Below are 26411 nucleotides of genomic sequence, written 5' to 3'. Positions count from 1 at the left end.
TTGGAGATAATGGAAGTAAAGAATAAAAAAAAAGATAGATAATAAGTTGACTGTTCAAATGTTTAATTTTCTATTTTGGTTTTGCACCCGTCCTATGTTTTGGGAAATTTTCGTAGTCGAGCGCATTTGGTTCATCGCTCTGTTCACTTGCCTGTCCTGGAACATTAGTAAGAGAGTCGTTTTCTTGTTGATAACGATATTTGATATCCTCAGATTTCGGTATTTCTATTTTTCTCTTGCAACATCTACAAGTAAGGCATAGTCCTATAAAAAATTCAATAATATCAAACCAGACACATATAAACACTGTTAACGATATGCCCCAAATCACAATTTCCTTATTACTCTCTAGGTTCGAAAGGTCCCATGTATAAGGTAGCATGTCCTCAAAATCTCCAGATATAGAAATATAGTATTAGAAGATTGTTGTCTCCATAACTATATTGATGAATTTATACAGTTTAAAGATAAAGATGATTTCCCTGTCAGCAAAACATGTTGGTATTTGTTCCGGTTCTGTCTTTAACTTCTTTATGTTTTCAATAAGTTTTAAGGAAAATGTATGTCCTAATGTCAGGTAAAGAATTAAGGTAAACATAAATGCATAACGCAATCTTGTTTCAAAGTTATTAGTCCGAATGTCCCACATGGTTAGAACAAAAAAATATCCTGTGAATAGAATGAAGTCAATAACAATACGTATACAAAGTGCAAGTGAGTCCAAATAGACTTTGGAAGATTCACAAGTTAAAAGTTTTAGTAAAACTCTCAGGAAACAGTAAATGATGTCTGGTAGCACAAGAACAGTCGGCATTGTAATCCACAATGGTGTTATGTCTGAAAGTTACCACACACACTTTATTAAATGTTGGCTTATACATGTGAGCACGATTCGTCTAAATATTTAAAAGACAGACACTGACAATACTTACTGTGTATAAGTTATTTATTGTTTTTATAGGTCAAATTGTAATTTAAAGGCATAACAACCATAGCGGTATTTTATTACATCTACTGAATTGCATTATTTACATTCGAATCCCAAAACAATGTAAAATGTGTGTTTTGTTTTGAAAGTAAATAACAAAAAATTCTTTTCAAGGTCGATTTGAAAGTCGTTTCATATGTAGATTGAAAAGAGAGAAGATATGCATTATGAAAGAGTTACATAATAAAAGGTTAAGCAAATCATGTTATAAAACCAAATACAAGAACATTTAGAATTTTGAATATATTAATAACCACACAACAATTCCTTGAGTAAAGCATACCTTGATTTTCCCCCTGAAATTATGATGTCTTTCCTGTATAACACTATGTTACCTTACTGAAAATATTTGACGTAAAATTGTCATACTAGTATAACAATGGTTAAAGCTTAATCTACAAGAAACAATTAAGAGGATACCCTATTATATATTGAGTGAAATAGATTCGAGTCGTTTTTCATATAATTGTATCAAAATAGAAACATCGGTCTGTTGACAAAATATTAAAATTCAAAGAATTTACACCACACAACTTACAGGATCAATTTCATTGAATATATAACCGTTTTCCAAACACTATTTTTGATAATTTAGAAGTTTGATTGCTCTTTACTCATAGCTTGCGATTAAACCGTTCGGTTGATTTTTTAAATGCTGAACCCATTAGATGTTATATGCCTACATCAATAGATTTCGAAAGATACGGTTATATTTGGATATTTGGACGTCAAAAAAAATATGAAATAAAAATATAAAGAATACAGAACTACAAGAAAAATTCAAATCGGAAGTACCTTATCAAATGACAAATTCGAAAGCTCAAGCGGATAGAAAACAACTCTAATAATCCTTACTTTGTACAGCATGTCCTTATGTAGAAAATGGTCAATTTAACATGTTTTTAAAGCTAGCTATGTCTCTGACTTATATGACAGTCATACACAATTCCATTATATTGACAAGAATGTGCGAACAAAACAAACGTATATTATTGGTAAAAATGTAAAAAATAGGAGTACTGCAGTGTACAATGTGATAGTTATCAAAAGTACCAGGACTATAATTCAATACACTAGACGCGCGTTTCGTCTACAAAAGACTCATCAGTGACGCTCAGTTCAAAAGAGTTAAAAAGCCAATCAAGTACAAAGTGGAAGAGCATTGAGGACCCAACATTCAAAAACGTTGTTCAAAATACGACTAAGATAATCTACTCCTGAAATAAAAATATCTTTAGTTTTCAGGAAATTTATAACTCGGGGACGAAACGTCCACCAGTAGTGACATCGACACAGTGGTGTTAGAAGTAATCAAAGGTACCAGGATTATAATTCAATACACCAGACGCGCGTTTCGTCTACAAAAGACTAATCAGTGACGCTCAGATCAAAACAGTTAAAAAGCGAAACAAGTACAAAGTTAAGCAGCAATGAGGACCAAAAATTTCAAAAAGTTGTGCTATATACGGCTAGGTAATCTATTCCTGGGATAAGAAAATGCTTTGTATAAATTTTATCCGTAGGATCAATACATCGGCTGCGTTTTTTGTTGTTGTTTTGTTTTGTTTCTTTCATTTTACGGTAAACAATTATATTCAACACTTGAGTAAAAAATGCGCACAATTAAAGTTTTAAGATCTGTATATTGCATCATAAAGTCTTCATTCCGTAAATTAGCTAGACTGTTTCGTTCTTCTTTTTTCCTGTTTGGTAATATTTTCACAGAATTACATATGTTTCCCCTTAACGGTTGTTAATTCAAAACGATATTGGTTAAACAAAAATCAAAAAAAAGCTCCCCCCCAAAAAAAATAAAAATTAAAAATATTCTCGGAATAAACAATATCTTGCAAAACAACATACCTGCAGTGATATATGCATACATAAATAATGCATATAAAAGCGTACAAAAGAATATATAATCTAAACTATTTCGGATTGTAGTCTGTGTAATTTCGCATAATAGCTAGCTCGCTTTGTTAAAACATTAAATAATGGATATCGCATCGGACTTCGGATTGGTAATAATGGAACAAATTGTCGGTCACTGCTGCTGTATTGACAATAATACTGAGAATTCATTTTTCAAATCATTATTAGTTCTTTCAATTCGTGACATTTTTAGCTTGGGCTTTCATAGCGCTGAGTATGGACTTTTATATGTGGATATAGAATTCAATCTAAAAAACAACAATGGTGGATCAATGTTCATCTTTATTACACGATGGTTCATATTAGTGTCGCTGATACTTTATGCTTTCCTGATGCTTTTTATTTTCATCTACGCTAAAACAAATGCAGACAAAATAAAAAAAAGATGATAAACAGAAAAACAAAAAAACTATTGCTGCTTTATTTCCTGGTATTAAAAAAAGCGACCTTAATAGTAGGAATATCTATCTTTATTCATTGTGCTGCCATCAACGATTCATTTGGTTCTGCTGAAAGTGTGTTACCATTTCGAAACAAAATATCTTCTGTACAGGGAGCTGAACAATGAATCGTGTGGAATTTGTCACTTGTGTAAGTTTCTGATGTTGTTTTATATTTTACAGAGCTAAGCATTGAACTTCGTGCTTATAAAGGTTTTAAAAACAGTGTTGGTCGAAGCCCAGATTGAAATAATAGAGATATCGGTTTGTTTATTTCGGAGACATCTGTTTTTATCCCTAAGTAAACACTGAAAAACTTATAATGAATCCAAACGTTCGGTGAAATCGGTTTTTGTTTTTATGTGTTTATCTGCATTTTTTATGTATACAGGCGTATCTATAGTCTTTTATGTTTTTATCAATAGAAAATATGATGACCAGAAAATATGTGAGAAAAAAATCACTCTGTTAAGTTATTGTGCTGAAAAAAAGAATTCGAAACCGAAAAGTTTTAAGGCTCAATGTGGTAGATATTATGTTGATAGGTTAGGCATTTTATTACGTTTTAGACTGGTAATTACATCTTCTTCTTTTTTTTAAGGGTATAGCAACATTTTTTTATGAAGGGGGGAGCTAAACTATTTTTGTTTGTTTTTTTGTGTGATCAAGATGGAATTAATGTCATTTAATACTCACCAATTCTACATCTAGTCAGACCGATTAGCAGTTTCTTCATTTGTGTTTTCTATTCTAAAACAATCTTTTCCTAGATGAGATATTCTCCGGAAGAAAAAAGAATTATCCATAAAAGTTGTCAACCGAAGTTAAAATGATAAATATTTTTTTTTGATTTTTACTAATATAGCATTTTAAAAACTTTACTCAAAATGTTGAAATACATTTTTATTCTTTATGCATATTTCTTATATCATCCTTTTCTTTCATTAGACACGCGGTATTTGTTAATTTATACCAACCTTCTAGAAGCACAGCACACCCATAGCAACGTGTGATAATATTACCAACGGTTGTTTATGCCTAAATTAAGTTATCACCTAAGCCCGAGGTTTGCCGATTAAAAATAATAACACCCGCTATGGCCGAGGTGGACCGAGTCTTATTTCTACATCATGTCCGGAACACTTATGTATCGTTATGCATTGCACGATAATAAGATAACAAACCAAAACCAAAGAAACCGATAACGGAAACACTTGTAGAGGCAGCATACAGCCTCAAACAATAGAAAGAATAAAACGTACGGCCAATTGTTGAAAAGTATTACGATTTGGTCTTTATTTTTCAACAACTGTTTGAGTTTTAGGTTAAACGCACCCTTTCCTTAACAAAGATGTGATTTCACTGCGACAAGTCGATGAAACTGACGTCAATGGAAAGCCAAATATTGAACGTCGATTTGAGAACAACATAAGACATCGTTTTGTTATTTTGTGTCACATACTATAAATATGTTGTTTTATGGCAATAAAGATTTGAATTGAATTGAATTGAATTTGAGGGATATAAAATTGGCCGTCGATATCGAATGCTAATTTGATATTTTTCATCAGTCAGAGGTCAAATGATTCTTATCTTGACATGTGGTAGTCGAACTGAAATGCTTATCTTGTTCGCCATACAAATGAACACAAATCAATACACTGGTAGTTTTTTTCAATATTTATGTTCGAAATGAGGAATACATACCTTAGAATTGCGAGAGTCCTGTATTGAAGCCTGAGTAACAGAAAACATGTGATAGAAGGGACTCTTTTTATGTTTTTCATTTTAGTAAGGCCTTCTTGGGACCTGTTCTTCACTTTCTTATAAAAAATGTGTTCCTCGACTCTTGACCAACCCTCATTGTGGTCTATGATAGTAATGGCAAGATTTCTAAGATCAGATATGGCATACCTACATGTAGGTGATCTAAGATTACTTTTGGTGAGGTCGGGCTTGCAGGTTTAGTCACCTAATGACCTTTCATGCGTTTGTTCAGTGGCTGTTCAGTCTCTCCAACATACGACAGCCATACACCGAAGAAGGTATTCAACATTCTGGGTTTTGAATGTAACAATGAAATATATAGTGCATACGGACACAGATGAGTGGCGAGAAAATGTCGAAACATTAAAAGCAACACAAATCTCATCAAAAACGAGGAATGATCTCCGGTTCTTTACAAGGGTAAGTTGATCATGTTCTCCATTTTCAAATCTCAAATTTTTAAAAGTGAAGACTAACAGCAACAAGGCAGGATAAAAACGAAATATAGTTTGACAATATGAATTCTAATGCAACAACGTTCGTAGCGTTCATTTTGATTGGATAACGTCACTTTCTTACATGGCTTCAATTGACAATTGATGCTATTGGACGTACGTGCAAGCGCAGACGGCATATGACAGATTTTAAATACATGTTTTAACGTTGTTTTCTGTCAGTTTCATTGGAATGGAGATAACAATATTGTATTTTAAGCTCCGACGGCATCAATTTGGGATTTGATGGTCGCAAATACCCGTTTACCGTCTCCGCTAACGCGTCGCCAGTAAACTTAATTTGCGACCATGAAATTCCCAATTGATGTCGTCGGAGCTTTAAATACAATACAGTTATCTCCTAATCAACAGTTAATATCTTTTTTATAAAATGACAAATCAAGACTTTGAGAACTATATAAAAAAAAAGATTAAACGTAAACTTGTTTATCGAATTGCATTTTGAATGAAAAACTCAGCATGTAATTTTCTTGCTATTCAATAAAGAACTGCCCCGTAGTGTTATCGTCTACAATTTTTGGTATTATAAGCAAGACTATGAAAGATCTTCGTGTATGTTCAAATTATTTTTTGCAATATCTTTTCAATACTTTTAATGAAACGAATCCCTCCTTTGATCAACTCATAATTTAGAAAATACTTCAGGTTCATAAATGACTGTATTGATAAAACGGTATTTGGTTGGTTTAGTAAAATAACCCAAAAAAGGGTTCTACCTACAGCAATTACAAAGACAGAATCAGCAGCCCAAAATCATTTCGGACCGTCACAAAGATATGGTTCCGATCTATGCTTTCGATCTATTATCTGCATTGGGATATCTTAATCACTATAAAAAAACACTTGTAAAAATAAAAGACAAAATAAATTTGTGTTTATCATAACGCAATGACGGGATGTATAAGTATAGATCCACGTCATATGTAACAAAGAAACATTAAAAGGCATATAAGAGAGCACATTAGGAAAAAATTAAAAAAATTGAAAACAAAAATTGATAACAACTCAAGGACGGGATAAATAAGTACAGACCCACGTCAAATGGATATCACAAAAAAGAGACTAAACGGTAATAGTTGTATTCATAAAAGACAAATAAAACAATACCATATAAGTTATTTTTTTAAAAGATGCTATTCAACGTAAGTACCTAGAATCTATTGTAACTATTTTTTTTATATTATTTGCTAGAAATTTTATTTTACTAAAGCTTGCCAGCAATGCCAGTTTATTTACACATCAAATTGTTGATATATTAAGAATTATATCAAACATTTTTTTTTCAGTACAAGAATGTTGTTCACTTCGAAATTCATCTTTATTGTCCGCCTGACGCAATTGCAAACCTCATAGACTCATGAGAAGCTAGGATCAATTTAGATGTGTTACGTTAAGGTGTGTACACAAGATTTGTCAATATGGAACTCACGCTCGGCAATTACAACTGCGTGATTAATTAAGACAGCAAACAATACATACAGTCCTCGCAGCGAACAACCTTATGAATCCCATTAAATAGTAAGTCATTAATAGGGACATCAATTTAAACATATTGTTAATGAATAATAAATTATTTAGTAAGTTTAAATCTCTATGATCTTTAACTTGCCATGTAAATCCATTGAGTTTCCTGGAAGCGATTCTATTAATGACATTCAACAATATTAAAATCAAAGTGATAAAACCAAAAATTATATTATTCAACTGTTTTTATATAACTGTCTTGTTCACTTCAAGAAAACAGATAAAAAAGTAATTTGTTTTAATAATTTAGGGATATATATATCATTGTATACTGTATGTTCCATCTGTAGATGTTAACGAAAAAAAGTAAAGAAGACGTTATTTACCATAACCTCCGACTTGCAACCTTAATTACCTCTGATAGTATTATACTAGTTTCGCCTACGTGTAATACTTACTAATCGTAATTCAGTAGTACATCTACATCATCGTGCGAAAAGTGTGAATAAAAATAGAGATCGCTGGCATTCAATGGTAAGTATTAGCTTATTTCAATGTTAGTAAACTGAAATATAAATACTTCACCTATACTATGACTATCTTTATCTATTTGTATATAATCGAGTATATCAGATTTGACACTGCAATATGCAATTTCGTGATGTATGCAATTGTGTGGTTTTTGTTTTTGTTTATATGTATTGCAACGCAAGTTTTTGCAATTTTTCAACTTGATAATTTAGCAAAACGAAACATTGAATACGTACCCTCAGTTGTATCTGCTAATAACAAGCAATGTGAGTACCGTACTGGCTATGACCAGTGATCAACAGTCAGCGGATTGCGAAATACGCCAGCCGCTATAATAACATATATTTGTTAGCTGTTTTCGATAAATTAGCAATAAAAAATTGCTTTTCACGTAGCAAAGAATTTATGTGTCGATAAGATTCTAGTTAGATAGATTGAAGTGGTTTATGATTAAGAATGATAACTAATACAGAATATTTAATAATGTTTCTACTATCATGTTATTATTTCGTTTCAGATTTGAATTGTATAGGGGAACTACATTCTATAAGATAACAATACGCAGATATACCTTACCGATGGAAAATATAACAAGTATTACTAACAATGTCATAAAAAGATATGATAATGTTTCCAGTTCAGTGCAATTAATGAAAACTCCCGTTTTATTGGCCACATATATAGTGCTTTACTGTGTTATATTCATATTAGGTTTGATCGGAAACTGTCTGGTTGTATTTGTTGTTATGCGTAAAAAGGAGATGAGGACTGTTATCAACATCTTTATTACAAATCTTGCTGTTTCTGATATTCTTTTGTGTTTACTAGCTGTACCGTTTACTCCAATATCATATTACTTGCAATCATGGGTATTTGGAGAAGTTTTTTGTCGTTTAGTACCAATGACCTTAGCCATTTGTGTGTACGTGTCAACACTAACATCTACCATTATTGCAGTTATTCGGTATAGAGCAATTGTATATCCTTTAAAACCGCCATTGCAGATTTCCCACTGTTTAAGGATTATTTTTATCATTTGGCTAATATCAATTTCAATATCAGTTCCTCTTGGAGTTTACTCGAGACTAACTGAAAATAGAGATGGATCTATCAGATGTGTAGAAAGATGGCCGACCGATCAATCATCACGAATATTCAGCATAACTTGTCTTCTGTTTCAATATATTGTGCCTTGCTCCATTATTATGTTTAGTTATACAAGCGTTTCGTTAGTTTTAAAAACACGTATTCAGTCTAATCATTTAAATCAATCAAAGACTAAAAAGCAAGAAGAGATAGATATGAAAAGAAAACAGCGTACGAATAAGATGTTGGTCACTATGGTTACTGTTTTTGTTTGTTGTTGGCTGCCTCTGAATATAACAATTACCGTAGCGGAGTATATATCGTCTTTCTCAAACTGGCACTACTACACACTATGTTTCTTCAGTGCTCACATAGTAGCAATGAGTTCTGTGGTATACAATCCATTTCTTTACGGCTGTATGAGTGACAATTTCAAAAAAGAATTTATGTCACTAATGTAAAGTGGTGGTAATTAAAGAGTGAATATTCAAAATCAGTAGTAATTATGTCATTTGACAATATCTGATAAACATGATTGTTGAAGACACTAAAGATCAGAGTACATGCATAAGATAAACGTAATAAGAGTCACTGTAATTATAAGTGTTGTTCGCTGTCGCGTTGAATTATTGTCGATAGCATTAACTCTAAAATTACAAAAACAAAATATCACTGACCCTGTCATATTGGAATACGTATTAGGTAGTCAGACCCCTTTATTATGCAGTTTGATTAAAATTAAAAAAAAAAAAGACATGTGTGGTAATTTTATCCCAGTAGGCAAATTTTAGTTCAATGAAGTTTTGAAAATATTCTTTTTGTTGCCAAGGCGTTTCAAGATGAAGTCGTTTGCCGTGTTACCGTAAGATTATCTTAATATCGTTTTTAACAGATTGTATGCACTCATGTAGCGATTTTATGATCTGGTCAATTAAATAATCCATAAATTACAAATGATTTCAAAGCTTCAAATTTCATATGTCATTCCCTGTTGTTCTGGAAAATAGCCAACAGCATTACATTATTAATGTTATCGTCTATAGATATAGATACCATGTTTTGTTTCATAAGCAAGACTAAAAAAGATCATCATAGATATAGGAAGATGTGGTGTGAGTGCCAATGAGACAACTCTCCATCCAAGTAACAATTTAAAAAGTAAACCATTATAGGTTAAAGTACGGCCTTCAACACGGAGCCTTGGCTCACACCGAACAACAAGCTATAAAGGGCCCCATATTACTAGTGTAAAACCATTCAAACGGGAAAACCAACGGTCTAATCTATATAAACAAAATGAGAACCGAGAAACACGTATATATTACATAAACAAACGACAACTACTGTATATCAGATTCCTGACTTAGGACAGGTGCATTGTTTAAATTATTTTTGGCAATATCTTTTCAATATTTAGAAGGAAGCGAATCACACCTTTCTTCGCCTCATAATTTGGAAAATAATCAATTTTTCTAGAATACTGGATTGCTAATAGTTATCAACAGACTATAATTTAATACGCGCGTTTTGTCTACATAAAAGAGGGACGAAAGATACCAAAGGGACAGTCAAACTCATAAATCTAAAACAAACTCCATGGCTAAAAATGAAAAAGACAACAGAAAAACAATAGAACACATGACACAACATAGAAAACTAATGAATAAACAACACGAACCCCACCAAAAACTAGGGGTGATCTCAGGTGCTCCGGATCCTGTATCACATGTGAAACCCGTCGGTTACAAATCCGGTAAATAGTCTAATTCGGTAGGTCATCAGTGACGATCAGAACAAATTGTTGTAAAGCCAAACAAGTACAAAGTTGAAGAGCATTTATGACCCACAATTCCAAATGTTGTGCCAAATACGGCTACGGTAATCTATTCCTGGGATAAGAAAATCCTTATTTTTTCGAAAAATGCATTTAAAAAAAAGTTTTGTAACAGGTAATTTAAAAAAAATGATAATATAATTGATATTCATGTCAACACCGAAGTGCTGACTACTGGGCTGGTGATACCCTCACGAAACGTCCACCAGCAGTGACATCTACCCAGTGGTATTAATATTTATCAAAGGTAACGGTGTTTGTTAGTTTAGTAAGATGACTGAAAGTTCCATCTACATCAATTACGATGACAGACTCAGCAGTCCAAAAATATATCGGGCTATCACAAAGATAAGCTTCAGATGCTTTCGATATATTGTTTACGTAAAACAAATACACAATGTACCTGATGTTTATTGGACAATTTTGAGATTAGTATATCCTACATGCCGATTATTTTAATCAATATAAAGCTAATAAAAACAGTCAATATTGTTCTTTTTTTTTACATTTTTAAAATAAAGATGTAAGAAAGTATATAAAAATTTCATACCCATTATTAAAAAAACTGAAGCATTCGGCCGAATGTATCACAAATTGATCTAAAATCTTGTTTTCTAGTTTTATTTAGAAACAACGCCCAGGAAAATACAAAACGGATTGTTCCCAATCAAATGGCAAATTCAAAAAGCTCAAACAAATCAAACGAATGGCTAACAACTGTCAAATTTCTGACTTGGTACAGGCATTTTCTAACTTAGAAAAAGGTATATAAAACCTGGTTTCATAACTGACTAAATCCTTCATTTGCATGACAGATGTATAAAATACCATTATATTGACATCGATGTGTGAACAAAACAAAGACATATAGGTAAACATGGCAAAAATTGGGGTTCGGCAGGTCAACATTGTGTTATAATCTTAATCGCTATAAAAACAAACAGAAATGTAACAGAGGAACACAAAATGATATAGTCAAAGCACACATTAACGAAAAGGAAAAACTAGAATACAAAAATTACCCTAATATAATAACACAAAGACGGGATGTACCAGTACAGAGCTTCGTCAAGATGAACAGGTCTTCATTAGGTTTTCTTGTATCAGGATTGTTGATGACTGGTCAGTAGTAGAGATCCCAAAAAGGGAGCAACCATTTTACTTCAAGACAGGTGGTATTATTTTTTTTTAAAAGTGTTTGGACTATAACTCTGCACAAAATCATCAAACCAGAACAGAATTCGAAACTGATCTGTAAATTGATATGATAAAACTATATACCAATGTTAAAACAATATTTTTAAGCATGACGAAAAATAGTATGGACAACTGATTATCAGTGTGGTAAATTTTCTAAGTCCAAGGACTACAATTCTGTTCAAAATTACCAGACCGGAACAAAATTCATCCTTGGTCTGTAATATGTAATGATAAAACAATACATCAAACATCAAATTAATATATTCAGGCATGAACAAAAAAGCTGTGGAAAACTGATTTGCTGGACTGACGGACAGATTGCAAACCTCAAGTCCCCTTTTGCTTCGTCCGTAGGGGACTAATAACTAGTAAGATGTGCACAATGCCATGAAATATGCTATTGCTGTATGTATACTTAGTTCATTGTTTTTGTTCTAAAATCCGGCCATTAGTTTTCTCATTAGAATTGTTTACATTTTTCACTTCAGGGTCTTTTATTGCTGACTTTGTGGTATGGGTTTCACTCTTAGTTGAAGACTGTACGGTGACCTATTGTTGTTTACTTCAATGTCATTTGTCTGATGGAGAGTTGGATCATTGGAAATCATATTATTATTTTTATAAGAATTCTGAAAGTTTCGTTGGAATAAAGTCTTGTTTTAAGAAGAGTAGTGGATTCAAAGTTCTCACAAATAAAAGACAGAATTTGTCAACAGAAACAAGACAAATATTGCATATGGAACTGTGTTGCTGCATGCAAATAAACTCATCATGGATACCAACATTGAAATATTGTATTTGTGCCAGACGCACCTTACGTCTACAATTTATTGAGGTGGCATGTTTACTCAAGCTGAACCAGTGGTCATCATACCCAAAATCTAATGGAAGCCAAGTTTAATGAAATTTTCAGAGTACAATGAGTGTTTTAAAATTTCAAATTATCAGCAAATGGAAAGTAGCTGTACATGGTTGTCGTCTGTTTATGTGGTTCATGCGTGTTTCTTGTTTTTCCCTTTTATATAGATTATACTGTTGGTTTTCCCCGTTTGAATGGTCTAACACTAGTAATTTTGGTGGCCCTTTATAGCTTACTGCTCGGTGTGAGCCAAAGCTCCATGTTGAATGCCTTACCTTGACCTATAATAATTTACTGTTATAAAGTGTTAGTTGGATGGAGAGTTGTCTCATTGGCACTCATACCACATCTTTTTATATCTAATTGCTAACATGCTACAACTCAACATCTTTATATCTACATAAACGAGGGAAAAATGATAAACAGGGAACAATCAAAATCAGTTAAATAATCAATAAAAAGATATATTCAAAATCAAAAATAATTTTATTATCTTCATTGCATTCAAGATTATATTAACATTAGAGAGACATACTTTCTCATAATTCAAATAAACAAACATTAAACAAATTACAAACTATGTGAAACATAAATATCCCTCATTTATCCTAGCTATGCTAAACATGGCTACTAAAACCATATAGCAGGTTATAATCGCGGGGGCGTGTGTAAAATTTCATGATATTTATGGAATATGAAATATTTTGTTGATTATTATTTTTGCGAATTCATAACTTTTATAAATACCTTTGCATGAGCACTTTAAAATTGGCAGAATATATTTCTGCAATTGTTTTATCCGCGAAAAATAGGCAAAAAATGTACACCCCACGAAAATAACCCACTATATTATATAATATACAAATGTAGGAGAAAGAGGGATTGAATTTCAGTAAGGAAAGAATAAAATAACAAAATATCTGGCTATTTGAAACACGTTTATTAGGGTTATTGAACAAAACTTATTTGGATACCCATTTAAACAATTTACAAATATGATTATCTAATTTGATTATGTGCTTGTAAACAAACTAATTATCTAAACAAATTCTCTCAATTACTTTTAATAATGTTTAATATTTTGTTAATTTTAGTCACAGTTTTACATGCCAAAGAAGTAAAAATATTATAATATGTGTGACAATGCCATCCACTTTTCAGAAGAGTAAAAAATCAATGTTATTTTTAGTTTAAAAAAATCAAATTTTCAAGAGTTTTTCCTCTCTGAAAGTATAAAATATGGTAAGCACTGCAATATATACATAATAAAGATCTATAACCCCATACAAATTTACAAACATTTATAACTCCACATTCCTAGTTGTAAGTCTTATCTAAACTAAAGTGAACATACTATGACCATTATACATGTACACCTTTACATACAATTACATTATAATTTGAATATAATTCACTTTCCTTGAAACTGATTTTATAACATCACAAAATAGTGTTATGGAAGACCTTTGTTTTAATTGACAACTATGCTATAATTAGTAGCACTATAAAATGATAAATACATGTTTACCATTATTTTTCTATATATATAAATGCATGGTTATGTTCAATAGCAAAAAAAGTTTTTCTTACTTTTTTTTATCAATAAAAAATATTAACTAGAAAATATGATGAGTTCCTATACTTCCAGAATATAAAATGTAGTATAAATAAACTGTTGACACAAATTTGTCTCTTCTGTTGGCAGAATATTCAGAAAAGACAATCTGATAGACAGTAATTTTGCATATTTATTCAAATTCACTGGACCAAGACAAGGGGACAAAACTAAACACTGAAAATTGCTTATTATTTTAAAGTCACTGGCCCGTGACCTTCACATAGTTGTCAAACTGATATGTCCTAATATAATGCAAATTTATAGAAAATATAATCTCACAAACAGTTTCTTTCAAACTGACTGAAACAGATAAATTTACTATTGCTGATGCTGTCAAAAAGCACCACCCTATTTTTGCCTTTTGTCACAGGCCAGATATAAAGGAGTAGGTCCAGTAAGACCCCTTTCTGGACCCAAAATATATGAGTTTTACAAAATTGTTAAAATGTAAACTTTTAGCTATTTTTTGAAAGTAGAATACTTCTGCTACAGAACAATGGGCTGTTTTGACAATACAATGCACATATATGGGATACTAGCATCATATATACATAACATATATAAAGGTTGAGAGTGAACACACATGAGGCCACTTTCATTTTTGACAAAAAAACATCTGAAAAGTGACATATTTTGGCTTATTTGGTAGATTTTTCATATTTAAGCTAGAATTTTAGTGTCTGAAATGACAGTTGACAGTCAGACTAAAGCAGTTCAAATCTTTCCCATCAACAAATTGAATAAACTGAGGTAAACACTAAAGCATTCAAAAAGTGTCCAAAATCTTTCATCAGATGAACCTGAAATTTGAGGACAAATTCAGCCCTTACCGGACCTACTCCTTTCCAATAGTATACACACTGTTCAATTTAGTGAAAAGTCACTTTAGCTTGTGATGAAATAACTGTGAATCAGAAATATTCCTGGTAATAGAAGGTATTTGAAATAATCCCCTAACATACTGTACGTAGAAGTGGAAATTTTTGTATGGATTTATTTCGCAAGATTAAATCTTTAAAACATAACTTTGCATATATTTTAAAGTTCCAAAAATTAATCATTGCAAATGGGTTTAGCTTTATATATTGCACAATTAAATCTATTTTCAGCACTTAATATAGAATCTATTTCAATGTCAATTACTCATGATTACAACCATTTGTTATAAAATACTCAACCACGAGTGAGTTTTCACAGATGAAAGTTGCATGGAAATGACACATCAATGTACTTTGGATTCATTAATATTCGTTAGATATCAATTTTCGTGATTTCCTGGTTACAGATGAATCATGAATTCAAAGTTCAACGAATATCATATTTTCAATAGGCTTTGTATACAGAGCTTGGCATAACCATGAAATCAAATAGCCACGAATATGCAAGTTTTCAGCAATCCATGAAAATTGATACCCATGAAAATTAATGAATCCATAGTAATACATATTACCCATAGTATTGAGGCATTGGCTTAAGTCCCTTTAGAAATATTCATTTTTGATAACTTAAGGCATTCACACAACTACTTCCATGAATGGTGGGTCTATTTTAATTTTAGCACTATGCTTTGTGAATTCATGAATTATGAGGACTGAAGAATTTTTTTTTATAGTCCCCATCTAAATTGATTTGACATGTAAGGCTGAATGTTCTGTACTTTTAGTAACAAATTAACGCACACCTAGAAATGATTAATCAGTAAGGGAACAAAAATACATCATATTTTTCATAGTTTTGTACAATATTTTATAAAGAGCCTGAACGATCACCTCACAGCTATTCATCATGCTAATTCAGTTAGTTTATCAGAGAAAGAAATAACAGGTACCATATGGACCAGCAAAAAATATTTGAATCTGTCTACAAATGATGACAGACAACAGACTCCAAGTGAAGCTGACATTAGACCTTCAGGTCATACAAGTTAAATATTACAAGAAAATTGGATGAATTTGTTTTTCTGTCAATCTTCTTCGACAAGTTGGACACTGACGATGAGTTCTCACTGATATCTGTATACATGGTTTACAAAATAAATGTCCACACACTGTTGACATCAACGGTACTTTATTTTGTTGCAGCTGAAAGGAAAAAAAGGATAAATTCTGATAATTCTTCTGAAATGATGTATACTCTTAACACAACATGCTGAAAAATCTTACCTGGTTTACCCATCACAACAAAGTATAAGTTAAAGCTTTTTCGTATCAGACTAAGATACTGGGGAAAGGTTGAGGTTGTACCAAACCTTTCCAGAGTTTTGTGCTGAATACAAAAAAAGTTTATATTTTTCTGACATTGTTTTTATACTACAACTAGAATTCATACATTGACAGCTATTTAAGTTGTATCACAAATAATAAATTTATTTTCACCCTTAAATGAATCCCTGATTGTTGAAGAGAGATCCATGATAAAATTGACATTGCACAAAATATAGCTTTGATACTACATTTTTTAAATAAAAACACTAGTAGCAGGATAAAATCATTATTAGGTCTTGCATTCTAATACATTGAAAAAGATTACTGATTAAAATAAGTATGGTAAACTTATAATTACATATTATATCTGAGTTTATTTTGAAGTCATCACTTAGCCTAATGTTAAGCATGTTAAGACTATTTCACAGTTTTCATACAAACTACAGATATGCAATACAGTGAAAAAATATATCAAAGCCACAGCACATCAAACCAGAGATTTCTCGTTATTTGGAAATAATTTGGCAGATATACGTTAGGGAGGTATTTAAGGTATCTTTTCTGAGTATGAAATGTAGTAAAAAAAGAAGACTATAACCAATACTGTGGATTCATTAATTAGATATAGGAAGATGTGGTGTGAGTGCCAATGAGACAACTCTCCATCCAAATAACAATTTAAAAATTAAACCATTATAGGTTAAAGTACGGCCTTCAACACGGAGCCTTGGCTCACACCGAACAACAAGCTATAAAGGGCCCCGAAATTACTAGTGTAAAACCATTCAAACGGGAAAACCAACGGTCTAATCTATATAAACAAAACGAGAAGCGAGAAACACGTATATATTACATAAACAAACGACAACTACTGTACATCAGATTCCTGACTTAGGACAGGTGCAAACATTAATATTCATTTGATACATGTACCAATGTTCATGGATTTCTTGGGTATAATTGAACCACAAAGTTAAATGTTCAACAAATGACATATTTTACATAGGCTTGTACACAGACTTCCCCAAAACAACGAAATTAAATATCCAAGAGCATGCAAGGTTTCCATAATCCATGAATATTGGAACCCATGAAAATAAATGAATCCACAGTATTTCATCTGAAATTTTGAATTTTATGCATTTATAATGCATTTTTTATTTTTATGTATATTACTTTTTAACTTCTCTGTAACCTTTGTACTTGCATGGTTTTATGAGAATAAACTATCTATCTATAACAAGATAAGATGAAAACAGCAAAAGCTAGTAAAATTTCTATTCTTGTTATGAATCTAACTTGACCTTGACCTACCTCTTTGTAATCATCCATGCAAATTGGACATGTGATCCTTCTTATGCCAGGAGAGTTTACTGTTCCTCCATTTGGTGAACCTAGCCCTGAAGAACTTGGTCTATCAGAACTACAATAAATGAAGTTGCAAATTGAAAAATTAAATGGTGACAATTGAAAAAGTTACAATTACAATAAAATGTCTGTTGATAGGGCAATAACTAAAGCTTATTGTCAAATGATTTTTTATAATACTTGACATTAAAATGCAAGATTTTGATTAGTTCATACAACAAGGGAGAAAATTTTATCTTTCTCATGACTCATATGGAGATATTATTTTTTTTGTCATGCAGACAATCAAAAATATATAATAAGGATTTCTTCATTGTCACACATCGCATCAACCCTCAACCAAAATCATTCATCCCACAGATCTAGAGCTATTAGGATTACATTGATGTCTCAGATTGATATTGGTTTGACATTGAATAAGCCTAACAATTTTCTCTTTACATCTAACTTACATTTCTATATCTAAATCTAAATGTTCTATCTCGTTTTCTATATCAGGTGATCTTAGTGGTCTGGTTCTTCCTCTTGGTGGAGTGACTGGAAAAAAAGTAAATCTGAAAATCCTACCAGTGTTGTTTCACTATATTCAACAGTAACTTTTCACTGGATATTTTGTTCAGGTACTCATAGTGAAGCAAGAAATGCTCACCTCTCAAGAGCACCTATTCCATTTTGTTTGTGTTGCTAAATGTTAAGTTTTCATCCAGCACCATTAAAGATAATGAAAATCTATCAATAAAATGTTTTGAAGTAAGAATTCTTTTGATTTTCTTCAAAAGATTTGGTGTAGATCTGCTATCAAACTATGAAATATAATTATAAGGACAATACACTCCTATTCTGTAGCAACATTTGAACTGTGATTCTTTCAGTCATCAACTTGTGTTATTAGTTTGCATCCATGAACTTTATATCTAATTCAATTGTATTCATATATATGAAAGATTTGTTTTCAACAGAAAAATATTTAGTATTATGGTAAATTAATTATTTACATATCAAACAAGAGGCTCTCAAGAGCCTGAATCGCTCACCTTAATTTTTTTGGTTAAATCTCTCATCAATGATTATTTTGGCTTTTCAATTTATTTATTTAAAATGTTCTTTGAATCGTCCTATTTTCTTCAAAAGCAAAAAAAAATCATTTTCTCCTTTGTTCTATTTTAGCCATAGGAGCTATGTTTCTTGACATACAAGGAAATGAAATATAAAATTTATACTAGATACTCTCAAACTCATTTAGCCTAAGTTTGGCTGAAATTGATACAGCAGTTTCAAAGGAGAAGATTTTTTAAAGTAAGTCAACATGATGAACAAATTGTGAAAAAAGTCTTTAAAGGGCAATAATTCCTTAAGGGGTCAATTGACAATTTTGGTCAAATTGACTTATTTGTAGATCTTACTTTGCTTAACATTTTTGCTATTAACAGTTTATCTGTATCTATAATAGTATTCAAGATAATAACCAAAAACTGCAAAATTTCTTTAAAATCATCAATTCAGGGGCATTATACCTGAAAAACCAGTTATCCAATTCGGCTGAAAATTTCAGGACAGGTAGACCTTGACCTAATAAATAATTTAACATCTTGTCTTATTTGCTCTAAATGCTGGAGTTTTTAAGATATAAGCCAAAAACTGCATTTTACCCTGTGATCTATTTTTAGCCATGATGGCCATGTTTTTTGACGAAATAAAAAATAAAGCACAAACTTTATTTTATACACCCTACTTATCATTCAGTTGAAGTTTGGTTGAATTTAGTTGAGTAGTTTTAGAGGAGAAGATTTTTTAAAGTTAGCAAATATGATGAACAAATTGTGAAAAATTGTCATTAAAGGACAATAACCCCTTAAGGGGTCAATTGACAATTTTGGTCATATTAACTTATTTGTAGATCCTACTTTGCTGATCATTTTTGCTGTTTACAGTTTATCTTTATCTATAATAATATTCAAGATAATGACCAAAAACTGCAAAATTTCCTTAAAAATACCAATAAAGTGGCAGCAACCCAACAATTGGTTGTTTGATTCATCTGAAAATTTCAGGGCTGATAGATCTTGACCTAATGAACATTTTTACCCCATGTCAGATTTGCTCTAAATGCTTTCGTTTTTGAGATATAAGCCAAAAACTGCATTTGACCCCTATGTTCTATTTTAAGTAACGGCGGCCATGTTTTTTGACGGATCAAAAATCAAAGCACACACTTTGTGCAGGATAATCTAAGGAACAATCATGCTAAGTTTTAACCAAATCCATTCAGTAGTTTCAGAGGAGAGGATTGAAAGTTAGCAAATATGATGAACAAATTGTGAAAAATTGTCATTAAAGGACAATAACCCCATAAGGGGTCAATTGACAATTTTGGTCATATTAACTTATTTGTAGATCTTACTTTGCTGATCATTTTTGCTGTTTACAGTTTATCTTTATCTATAATAATATTCAAGATAATGACCAAAAACTGCAAAATTTCCTTAAAATTACCAAATAAGTGGCAGCAACCCAACAATGGTTTGTTTGATTCATCTGAAAATTTCAGGGCTGATAGATCTTGACCTAATGAACATTTTTACCCCTTGTCAGATTTGCTCTAAATGCTTTCGTTTTTGAGATATAAGCCAAAAACTGCATTAGACCCCTATGTTCTATTTTAAGTAACGGCGGCCATGTTTTTTGACGAATCAAAAATCGAAGCGCATTTTGTGCAGGATATACTAAGGAACAATCATGCTAAGTTTCATTCAAATCCATTCAGTAGTTTCAGAGGAGAAGATGTTTGAAAAATTGTTAACGACCTGATGCCATTGCAAATATACATGTACATTGATTTTAGAACTTTCAAATAAGAAATATAAAATGAATGTTGTTCTTTTGTGTAGGGTACTTTTTTACTAAAACAATGAATTTTTTAAACAGTTACAGAATTTGCAAAGACATATTTTGAACCTAAATACTGTAAACCAACTTATTTTCATGGATACTTTATTTTGCGTTAAGCCCTTTCTAATCCATTTTGCAGCGATTAAATTTGGCGATTCCCAAATTTAGTTCATGAAGATTAAAAGGGAAAAATTAAAGTTTTACATATTCGCCATAATTTATGTTCGCAATATTTCCTACTTGCAAAATTCGCAAAAATAAATCACTCGCAAACATAAGTTGGTTTACAGATGTAATGACATTCATTTGCATATTAAAGGTCAGTTGCTATCCAACCCAGCTCATATGTAATATCTTGTTATATACCTTACCCAAGTTCTAAAAATATATTGAGCTAGTGTTTTACTCACCCATATCTCTACCTGTTACAATCTGAAATAGACAATTTAATAAATTGATAAATAAACAACAAGAACATGTCCATAGTATAAGGATGCACATTTGACCTATAATTTTCTATGTTCAGTGGACCTTGAAATTGGGGTAAAAACTTTTGGCATTACATTAAGAAAGATCATATCATACAGAACATGTGTACTAGGTTTTGAGTTGATTGGCCTTCCAATTTCATCAAAAATTAACTTGACAAAACAAATTAATCTGAAGCAGGCACTATCATTGTTCAGTTGATTGTGAAATTTGGGTCAATATGCAATTTTTTTCTTCATTCAAAAGAGCTTTATAAGTCACCTCCAGCTCACAAAGGTTATGATTTTTTTTTTAATCTTAAAATATATAAATGTAAACATTGTATGTGCATGTTCCAATTCAGGAGCCTGTAATTCAGTGGTTGTTGTTTGACACTGTATATCATTTTTTTTTGGTTCATTGTTTTGTTCATAAATCAGGCCAATTAGTTTTATTATTTGAATAGTTTTACATTGATTTGTCATTTTAGTTTCTTTTTTGCTGTTAACTTCTAGATGTTATTTTGGTCTCTGGTGGAAAGTTCTCTCATTACAATTGGCAGTCATACCACAGTAACCACATCTGTTGTTTTTTATCTGCCATACATATTGTAATCAGTGTAAAAATGCAGTAAATCCAGTTTTCAAATACATTTTTTTTTCATTACATGATGAATGTTTCATAAGAATCAATTTCTTTGATTGGCAGACATCAATCATTAGGCATTTCAAAATTAGTCTTTAGTTTCTCAATAAACTTCAACATTCATAACAGCACATGCTCCTCATGGAAACTTAACAACCATTGATTAGAAAACAAACAAAAAAGCCTGATACAATTTCATGGAGGTAAAATAGAAACATAATTCTAAAATTAAGTTTCCCCATTTTGAAATTTTATAGGGTTAAAACAGTAAAAGAGTTGATTGTGCCCACTTTTTTTTATATGAAGTTCATCTATGTTTGTTCTGTTTATTGCTTTATCATAAATTAGGTGCTTGTTATCAATTTGAGTTGTCATAGCTTATTATCCGTAAGATTTTTTATCAAGGCTGTGCATTACCCTATACTGTGGATTCGTTTATCATCGTGAGTATCAATTTTCGTTGATTGCTGAAAACTTGCATTTTCATGAATATTTGATTTCGGGGTTTTGCCAATCTCTGTATACAAAATCTTTTGAAACATATATATGTTATTCCTTGAACATTTGAAATCGTGGTTCAAATGTACTCATGAAACCCACGAAAATTGATATCAAACGAAAAGAACTGAATCCACAGTAGTTTTTTATATCCCTGTCTTCAGTCATTGGTGGATATATGTATCATGTCAAACATATCTTCTTCTCATTTTTACACAAATGTCAGAACCACTTACAATGACAGGTGAGTCATTCACTGCTACTGGAGCTCTTATCTGTATAGGACTTGTCAAATCAATAAAATCATCATTGTTTTGTTCACTGGTCAGATCTATACACTCAGAATGTGCTACAATAGAAGTTTAATAAGTTCACTGGTCAGATCTATACACTCAGAATGTGCTACAATAGAAGTTTAATCAGTTCACTGGTCAGATCTATACACTCAGAATGTGCTACAATAGAAGTTTAATAAGTTCACTGGTCAGATCTGTACACTCAGAATGCGCTACAATAGAAGTTTAATAAGTTCACTGGTCAGATCTATACACTCAGAATGTGCTACAATAGAAGTTTAATAAGTTCACTGGTCAGATCGGTACACTCAGAATGCGCTACAATAGAAGTTTAATAAGTTCACTGGTCAGATCCATACACTCAGAATGTGCTACAATAGATGTTAAGTATTAAGTACAATTACTTTTTCTATGCTAAATGCATATTAATCAATTATAAAATAACCATTTGGTTCATGTACATAACTACATTGTTGTAACAGATAAAATATGCCTTATTCTAAGTAAGAAATTGTAGTGATGTTAATACGAGAGATCACTTTAATTGGTGTTTATTTCTCAATCACTCATTAAAAAATCATATGCTTTCACCAGAATCATAACAATTCTGAGTTATCTCTACTTTATTACAAAGAGTACTGAAAAAACATGAAAACATCAAGTTAAAAAAAACCTTCAAAAAAATGTTTAATAATGCTTGCATTGCATTTCTTCACTTAGATATTGCATTGAAGTTGCCTTTTTCCTCAGCTAAATTGTATTTTAATATTCATGATATTCATTGGTAATTTCTCTGTTCAGGCTTCATCACTGTTGAACTGTATTGTTGTATTTCATTCATGTCTGTATTTCATTCATGAGGAGCAAATATTCATACCTTCAACATCAACAACTTCCTGATTTCTTTCCCTCAGAGGATTATTTCTTCTTCTTGCTCTTTGTGTTTGAACAACTAATGGTAACCTTTGACCTGATGAGCTTCTTGACGTCAACCGTCTGTGTCTCCTGTGATCAGATCTCTGCATTCTAGGAAGCTGCAAATTTTAATAAAATACATTACATTATTATTAAGAAAAGATGCCTAAAAGATACTTCTAGAATCAGATTCTTATATCATACCAACAGTACCACAAAACTGGAAATTACCATGTGTACCATTTTCATACAATTTGTCATTATCAAAATGACTATTTCTCGGAAACAGTTAATCTTAAATTTAATATGAGGCAGGCATTACCTGTAAATGGGGACGAAGTCTGTATGAATTAATTTTTTTTAACTTAGATATTTGTTAAAAAAAAGAAACGGAAATACTGTAACATTTCTGATTTTGGTTCTGTTGTTAGGGATTTTAGTTGTGACGTTATTTAAGTTATGACGCCATTTACAATGTAAAAAATGAAACGCTATCAACAGGTAACGTTTTTTCAATTATTAAAAAATGAAATTGGTATTGCGCTCCTTCCTATTTTATACTAGACTGATAAATATATATTTTACTCAGAGTTTCATACAAACGAGACTGGAAAAAGGAAGTACATTGTAGATTTCTGTGCAGATGTGGTAATTCAAAACATGACATTTTTTCCCCCCGATTTTGAGTTCATTAGTACAATGAAAATTTCAGAAAGATTTTTCGATTTAAAAAAAAAATTAAAATTTTATTGATTTTTCTACTGTTATTGTAGACTTCGTCCCCATATAAAAACTAAAGGGAGCTCACATCAATAGATACTAGAACACACCCGCGAAACCGCAGGCATTCAGAGGGTACTTTAAAGTATGTAAAGTGTTGTTGGAAGAATTTTGTAAAATATTGAATGACTGGAGAATTTCAGCAAAAGTATCATAAGTCATAGGTTATTGGGGACAATTTCAATATGAACATACATTTAGTATGTTATGAACATTCAAGTAAGGAGCCTGTTATTCAGTGGTTGTTGTTTGTTTATGTGTAACATATTTGTTTTTCGTTCATTTTTTGTACATAAATAAGACCGCTAGTTTTCTGGTTTGAATTGTTTAACATTAATTGTCAGTTCAAGGCCTTTTAAAGCTGAGTATGCGGTATGGGCTTTGCTCGTTGTTGAAGGTTGTACGGTAACCTATAGTTGTTAATATCTGTGTCATATTGGTCTATTGTGGAGAGTTGTCTCAACATGGCATTCATACCACATCTTCTTTTTTTTTGTAATCAATGAATTTTGTAAAAGATTTAATGACTGGAGAATTTCAGAAAAGGTATCAAAAGTTCACATGAATATTTTTAGCGCTTATCTGTATATTATGAACATTCATTACTTTATAAATAAAGTGTATTGACTTTCAATTTGAAGTTTACTAATCGATCCATAGTGGTCATTGATATAGTATACAGACCCTCTCTATTTAATAAACTCTGTGACTGCCGTGGATAGTAAACTTGAAAATGATAGCAGACAGAATTCTGAAAATACACTTTATTCTTTGTATATGTATGTTCAAATAATACAGAAAACCGCATACCGGAAGTCTAATCTGACTTAAAATTTCGTCCAATGACGGGACAATAATATCCAGATGCCTTTTTTCTAGTTTTTCTCAAAAAATAACTCAATCTGAATAATCATATGAATGGATGACAAATGGCACTATGCACTGTACCTATAGGACAAAGAGGCGTGTTGATAAATTTATTGTGGAAAGAAGAGAAGCGACACCAAAAATGAGGTCTTCTAGATAATTTAAACAAAGTTTCTTGCATATTGATGAAAGCGTTTTGAGGTAATGTCCAATATGTTGACGATGGATGAGTAGACGGTCAGCTGCATACAATAATATATCCTGTAAAAGGGCATATACAAAGAAATGATACAAAATGAGAAAAAGAAAATTAATTTATGACAGTAGTCTGTACTTTCAGTTTCAGTTTCTTTTGACACACCATCTTTGTTTTAAAACCTCTAGAAGAAAGTCTAGATCATCAAACAGTTAATATTTTGTAAAACAAGTCGTGTAAATTACTTTATATATCAAAGAAGGCAATATATTCATAATGTTATGGTCCAAGCAGACTTACACTCATAGTTCTAATTTTACCGGAAGTGTTGCTCTCACAGCTAAAGGTAAATAAAGTGTTCATTTCCTGCAACTGACATTAGCTCGATTTTCTATATCGTATATTATTTTTTGCCTCAATAGTGGAAAATGAAATGAAACTTGTGGAGATAAGAATCCTGAAATAAAGAATTGATAAAATGATACAAGTTTTTCACACTGAAGACCACTATATCTTACAGGATGGCGATTTTACGCTGTGGTGTAGTAGAACTACAGGAGCTCTTGAACCAAAAAAAGGTGATTTTCAATGTTTATGATAAAAACCTCAAAAAAAATCTGTGAAAATACAACAGACATGTCCTATTTTTTGGGATACAAAAAAATCCTTAAAAATTATATTAAGCTGATAAGAATTAAAAGCAGAGGGGATTAAAATATATCACAACAGTGGTGGGTCCAGGGGGAGGGTTCTGGGGGTTGGAACCCCCTTTTTTTTTGGACAATCAATGCATTTGAATGTGGACATATAGTTGGAACCCCCCTTTGTCCTGGGTTGAGCCCTCACTTTTTTAAATGCCTGGATCCGCCCCTGCATAAGTCCTAGATAGACCATTATGTCAAGTCCATTTGGATGAATTAATAACACTAGCTGACCTAAAGATCAGTCTGTGTGTATGACATCAACAACAATCAAAGCACTCAAAGCAGTAAATGAACATTCGGTATTAAAAGATGGACTGTCAGCCAGGGTTACTACTTGTACAAATTAT

The 26411-nt window shown here is 31.6% G+C and overlaps 3 protein-coding genes across 4 annotated transcripts in view; 2 read left to right on the top strand and 1 right to left on the bottom strand.

Moving 5' to 3' along the window:
- The first annotated feature begins 7480 nt into the window (after window positions 1-7480).
- LOC134713995 (neuropeptide Y receptor type 2-like) lies at window positions 7481-9277 on the top strand. The gene is made up of 2 exons (XM_063575252.1): window positions 7481-7640; window positions 8155-9277. Exon 2 carries the CDS (start codon window positions 8216-8218, stop codon window positions 9182-9184), a length of 969 nt encoding a protein of 322 aa, XP_063431322.1. The 5' UTR covers window positions 7481-7640; window positions 8155-8215; the 3' UTR covers window positions 9185-9277.
- A 4334-nt stretch (window positions 9278-13611) lies between these two features.
- On the bottom strand, window positions 13612-25694 carry LOC134715510 (E3 ubiquitin-protein ligase RNF4-like). 2 transcript variants are annotated; one of them, XM_063577717.1, is made up of 7 exons: window positions 25661-25694; window positions 23480-23636; window positions 22543-22655; window positions 21106-21127; window positions 18259-18343; window positions 17753-17861; window positions 13612-16315 (listed from the first exon to the last, which is right to left on the bottom strand). In XM_063577717.1, the coding sequence occupies exons 1-7, from the start codon at window positions 25664-25666 to the stop codon at window positions 16166-16168; spliced, it is 642 nt and encodes a 213-aa protein (XP_063433787.1). In that variant the 5' UTR covers window positions 25667-25694; the 3' UTR covers window positions 13612-16165. The 2 variants fall into 2 exon arrangements, with proteins under 2 accessions (XP_063433787.1, XP_063433786.1); XM_063577716.1 differs by having other exon boundaries at window positions 25606-25674.
- A 31-nt stretch (window positions 25695-25725) lies between these two features.
- Window positions 25726-26411, top strand: part of LOC134715506 (phosphatidylinositide phosphatase SAC2-like) — a 216434-nt gene continuing 215748 nt past the window's right edge. The window contains exon 1 of the mRNA XM_063577713.1: window positions 25726-25938. Coding sequence (XP_063433783.1) covers window positions 25839-25938 — 100 coding nt within the window. The 5' untranslated portion in view covers window positions 25726-25838. The remainder of the gene's footprint in view (window positions 25939-26411) is intronic.

This window comes from Mytilus trossulus, chromosome 4 (assembly GCF_036588685.1).
Source record: "Mytilus trossulus isolate FHL-02 chromosome 4, PNRI_Mtr1.1.1.hap1, whole genome shotgun sequence".
In the NCBI taxonomy this organism is placed as follows: Eukaryota; Metazoa; Mollusca; class Bivalvia; order Mytilida; family Mytilidae; genus Mytilus; species Mytilus trossulus.
Note: the sequence above shows the minus strand (reverse complement) of the source record. Positions and strands in the feature narration are given on the sequence as shown.

Coding starts and splice junctions, on each gene's coding strand:
- LOC134715510 (XM_063577716.1), bottom strand. CDS start 25,635: ATGAATATATTGCCTTCTTTGATATATAAA. Junction 23,637..25,605: donor TGCCTTCTTTGATATATAAA/GTAATTTACACG, acceptor TAAAATTTGCAG/CTTCCTAGAATGCAGAGATC. Junction 22,656..23,479: donor GGAAGTTGTTGATGTTGAAG/GTATGAATATTT, acceptor CTTCTATTGTAG/CACATTCTGAGTGTATAGAT.
- LOC134713995 (XM_063575252.1), top strand. CDS start 8,216: ATGGAAAATATAACAAGTATTACTAACAATGTCATAAAAAGATATGAT.